Here is a 4,925-nt window from a genome sequence, read left to right on the forward strand (position 1 = left end):
TCCCATAGAGTCGAGTCCAGCACATAGCGGTTAGGATCATATTCCACAACCCTAACAAACCATTACAATTACCTAACAGCACATATCCCATCAAGTCACACAATTTGATATGGGGAACAAGAGACTGCAGAAGAACAATGGCCACATAATATGTGTCACCATGGTGGGGCGGGATCAATCATCACCATCTTGGCATATTGCTCGACAACATTTCAGTTTACATGCTATACTCTTCAGTACATTGCTTGCTGGATAAAATAAGGAACTGCATGCTATACTTTTACTCTTGAGTAACATCAGGCACTTGACCTCTAGCATTAATAAAATTCAGAAAATTAATTGAGGCATACCAGTGAGCCAGCATGCAGAAACCATCATCATCTCTTGGCAACAGAAATCACTAGCTCTAAACATGCCATCATCAATGTTCTCTGTTTTGTCTCAAAGCTATGAGAGCAAACTGTAGAGTTTCTACAATGGCAAGACAAAACTAGTGCCCACAGTACATTTTCAAGCCAATTCAAAAACTAAGCACATAACTGATGCTGCAAGAAATTGGAGGTTCATTACGAGATAATTCATTAGCCTGCTTACACACCATTAACGCGGGGAAAATCTCAAGCTTGCTGACAAAATCCAACAACATTATGAAAAAACAAGCACCACTGCATTAAAACAGCTACCGTATACTGACACTGATTGCAAGACCCATGCCGTCTTCAAATAGTCATTTCTCATGTTGCCTGCTGCCCTTAAGCATACTCAACCATACGTTGTCAATGTCTTGCAGGGCCTCACCCTTTCTGTAAACATGGATTTATCAGTGTGATTCCAAAGAAGACGTGGTACTATATACAATTGCACCCTTGGGTTGGCGTAAGCATAATTAGATGTAAAATTCGGGCGTACATAACACCCAAAGTTTGCTCAAGCACATATATATCCGAAAATGATACATAAAAAATAACTGCCCATCTGACTAAACAATCAAACTTTTAAATTGTTCCACCAACTGGTATATTAATTATTTAAGACATACCTTGTCGATTGTAGAAGCTCATGTATGGAATCAAAGAACGGAATTTTTCTCTCTTCCATAGCTTCTTCCACCGTAATGTCTTCAAATTAATCTCGTAGATGCCAAGATCTATGTTCACGAAAATGATATCATGGCCCTCGACAGATCCAATAACACTAATTCTTTTCTTGGGATTTTGAATGGGGAGAACTTCATTTAGATCGATGACTTTATGCTGAGTCCATGACGCAACTCCGTTGGAATCTATCAGTCTTGACCATAGATAGAGGGTTAACCCGTCCAAGTGTGCTAACCCCAAGCTGCCATCCTCCAATGCCATGAGGATAGCGGGCCAGACAATGGCCAACCTCGTAAGCGGCACATCAATCATTGATAAGCAATTAGAGCTCAAGTCGTACTTGAGAATTCCTACACGCTCATCGTCATCTGTAAGCCTGAAGTGAAGTGCGTCATCAACGAGGACAGGAGGCAGTGCATCGATTTTTGGATCGCCTGCGAGAAGATAAAGACCAGAGCACTGCTTGCTCCAGCCATCAAAACGAGAATCAGAGCACGCCCTGCTCCTCCCATCAAAATGAGAATCAGAGCACTCCTTGCTCCACTCGGGCGTCACCGGCGAGGACACGCACGCGTGTGCAACACAATCACCATCATCCTCATTCATGTCCAGGCCGATGAGGACAACCCGGAAGGGGCCCTCATGACACGCACGGTGGTCACATCCCCTCACAGCGCAGAGCACCGCAGCGCCAACATAGCCGACGGGCGCTTCCAGCTTCATCTGGCGGCCTGTCATGGGGTCCCAAACGATGAGCCCAGTGTAGTCCCCGAGGAGGACTCGGCCATGGCGGCAGTCCCACGGAGTGTACTGACGGTCCCAGCCATCGCCGTCGGGAACGAGCGCACCGAATTTGGTGGTGGAGACGAAGTTTGCCACGGGGTCATCCTCCTTCGGGCCGCTGCAAAAGAATCAGTTGTAAAGGAATCCCAGCATGGGGGGAGCTCCATGGAACTCGCGGTAGAGGCCGCGGAAGCGAGCGCCGGAGAGGAGGCCGAGCCAGAGCTTGCAGGCGAGGGAGGCGCGCACGAGGTGCTCCGGCTCGTCCGGGGGCAGGCGGAGGAAGATCTCCTCGAGAAGCTCGTCCGGCAGCGCCGGTGCCGGCCTCGTCGTCGTTGGCGGCGGCGGCGGCATGGTTGGGGGTGGGTGGAGGCGAGGGTTTCAATCGGATGGGGAAAAGTTTGAGCTGGGCAACATGCGGGGGGCATGGGCTCGGCGTGGGCTTCTCCAGTTTCCGCTGCTGTGTTAAAATTTTCAGATTTTGACGACGTTTTTCAGGCTATCAGCAACTTGAAATGGTTTGATTTGCCAAACCATGGGAGTGCCATGAAATATTTTCCTTCTCAAATTTTTCGTGATCGTACAACAACAATAATTATACTTTAATATTATGTCGTCCAACAATCAACAACAAATCTCTTTTAAACTCCATTGAGAAAAAAGGATCCTCGATCGCTCCCGCGGGCGGCCAGGGAGCGGAACCTAGCCACCGCCAGCTCCACCCCACTGTCCCCCGGCAGGCATCGCCGAGCAAAGCCCGCGTGGCTCAGCGGTGGCGGGGCCCTTCCTCCTCCTGCTCCGGGTCAAGCAATGTGGGCTGGTCACATAGAAGGGAGCTCGGGCGTGCCGGCGCTCGGGGCGGTGCAGCGAGGCAGCGATGCATGGAGCGCGGGAGGTCGTTGCCAAAGTGGTGCCCCACGGCATCAGGCGGAGGCGCTGAGCCTAAGGATGATAATTTTACCCATGAGCATGGGTACCCGGCCCACATGGGTAGAGTTCCATGCACATTTTCGTGACTATGGGCAGTGCCCCAACCCTACCCTACTAGTCATGGGTATGTCATGGGTATGATTTTGTGCCTATAGGTATGTCCTGCTCCTGCCAATTATATTATTGATGGATAACAGTTAACATGTGTTATATATAAGCCCTGAAACTACCTGAGTCTTTGTATGTAAGCTCCGTGCCCCACCCCATCATCCCAATAACAAATTCTGCAACAATGGAAATCTCCTGGTGGTCGATGCCTCTACAACACATGAAACTGTCATGGTGGTTCTTACCTGCAGCTCGAAACCATGGTGGTTCTCAACATTGGGCGGTGCTCCTTTGTAAAGTGTCATCATGGTGCTTGTCAGGGCATAGCGGCTCACGCTACGTCCGAACGACCATTGATGGATTTGGCGCCTCGTGTTAGAGGTTGCCCGTCAGTGGTCTCCACAAGGTGGTGGTGGTTGTCGGCGCTTCTTCTCCAATGTGCACCTTTGATGGTGGTGGTTATTGGTGGTCTTGTCGGCACCGGTGTAGGATGATGTGCGGCTAAGGCGGTGTGGGAGCTTGGGTGAAGAAAAAGAAAATATTTTCTTTTAATTAACAGTGCAACTCTTTCCCTCTAATGAATGTTGGAATCCTGCCATTTCCAAAAAGAAAATCTCCAAGGAAGTTTGTACGTCGCCCCCTTCCGGCTAGCCCCATAGATCGAAAGATTTTCCCATGATTTTGTATTTTCTTTTATCGATGGCTACCCCATCTAATTTGTCAAGTGTCGATTTAGTCACATTTATGTCCTTTCTTAGGATGTACTCGTGTGTCTCAGAGCGGATCTACTGTCATAAAAGACAAAGCAACCATCAATCAAAAATGTAAACAAATCAATAATCAATCAAAATTGTCACCAACAGCCCAGTCAATTCATCATGTTCCAATTTCGTTCAACCTTCATCGCCTCCATCCCATGTTTTACCATGCCAAGAAAACTAGGGGAAAACCGCCCACTACAACCCACACACACGTGCAATGTTGTTGTCTGCGGCGGTTGCACCGACATGGTTGGTGGTGGGTGGAGGGGAGCGTTTCAATCGAGAGGGGGAAAGTTTGAGCTGATGTGGGTTTGCGATCGGCTTTTGGTAGGCTCTGTGTGGGGAGTCCAATAGGTGGGGCCTGGGCGAGTGTGTTGCTCTCGTCAGGGCTACAATACAAGGCCTATGCATTGACTACACGATTCTTCCACTTTCCCGCAACTTGAAATGATTTGATTTGTTGTTTTGCAATTATTCAAGCAATTTAAAATTTTCACGGCATTATCTGTGTAAGACCAAGGCGCAACCCCGAGAGTGAGATGGGGACATCAGGGCTAGCCGCGATGAGTTCGAGTCTGGAATGAGTGGGAGATGGAGGGCGTTGCGGATGGCCGCGGTTGGTAAGAGCGAGGCAGGAGCGAGACTGGTGTGGGAGCAAGGAGGGTTGTCGACACCGAAGAAAGGTTGGGTTTAGAGGGATAGGGCAAAGGAGGCGGCTTGGCGGGAGGGATGACGAGGTGGGGCACCGCCGCCGGCCATGGTTGGTGGAGGTTCTCTGAGGCTAGAGGAAGAAGATGAGCCCTAGGATTTACATCCAACAATCTGCACCGATTCAACTGAATGCACACTGTTTTACAGGCGACAAGGCCGCCCTATTTGATTTGCCAAAGAATGAGAGAGTCATGATAACTTTAGTATCACGATCCCTTTTTGGATTTTGTCGTGGCGGTATGACAACAACATTTGTACATTCATTTGATGTTGTCCAAAAATCAACAAAACATTCATTTATATCAGAACACAGAAGTTCTACAAAAAATATAAACTAATAAAAACAAAGAAACTCCAATATAATTGCTTATTGGTCACTGTATATTTTTTCTTCTATGGACAATTGTCAAAATCTAAGCTTGGTCCCCACCTTTTTATGGGTTTAATTGGGTTCGTACAAGGTAAAAAAACCATCTGGATTTCGGATGGCGACACTTCATATGAATGGAGAGAAGGAGGAAAAAAATATAGCAGGGAG

The 4,925-nt window shown here is 48.1% G+C and overlaps 1 protein-coding gene across 1 annotated transcript; it reads right to left on the minus strand.

The window, feature by feature from the left end:
* Window positions 1-413: 413 nt before the first annotated feature.
* LOC125554368 lies at window positions 414-2,313 on the minus strand. Its single transcript, XM_048717942.1, has 2 exons — window positions 1,040-2,313; window positions 414-803 (listed from the first exon to the last, which is right to left on the minus strand). The coding sequence occupies exons 1-2, from the start codon at window positions 1,833-1,835 to the stop codon at window positions 763-765; spliced, it is 837 nt and encodes a 278-aa protein (XP_048573899.1). The 5' UTR covers window positions 1,836-2,313; the 3' UTR covers window positions 414-762.
* Between the last annotated feature and the right edge of the window lie 2,612 nt (window positions 2,314-4,925).

Source organism: Triticum urartu, chromosome 4 (genome assembly GCF_003073215.2).
Source record: "Triticum urartu cultivar G1812 chromosome 4, Tu2.1, whole genome shotgun sequence".
Classification (NCBI taxonomy): Eukaryota; Viridiplantae; Streptophyta; class Magnoliopsida; order Poales; family Poaceae; genus Triticum; species Triticum urartu.

Coding starts and splice junctions, on each gene's coding strand:
- LOC125554368 (XM_048717942.1), bottom strand. CDS start 1,835: ATGACAGGCCGCCAGATGAAGCTGGAAGCGCCCGTCGGCTATGTTGGC. Junction 804..1,039: donor GAGCTTCTACAATCGACAAG/GTATGTCTTAAA, acceptor CCATGTTTACAG/AAAGGGTGAGGCCCTGCAAG.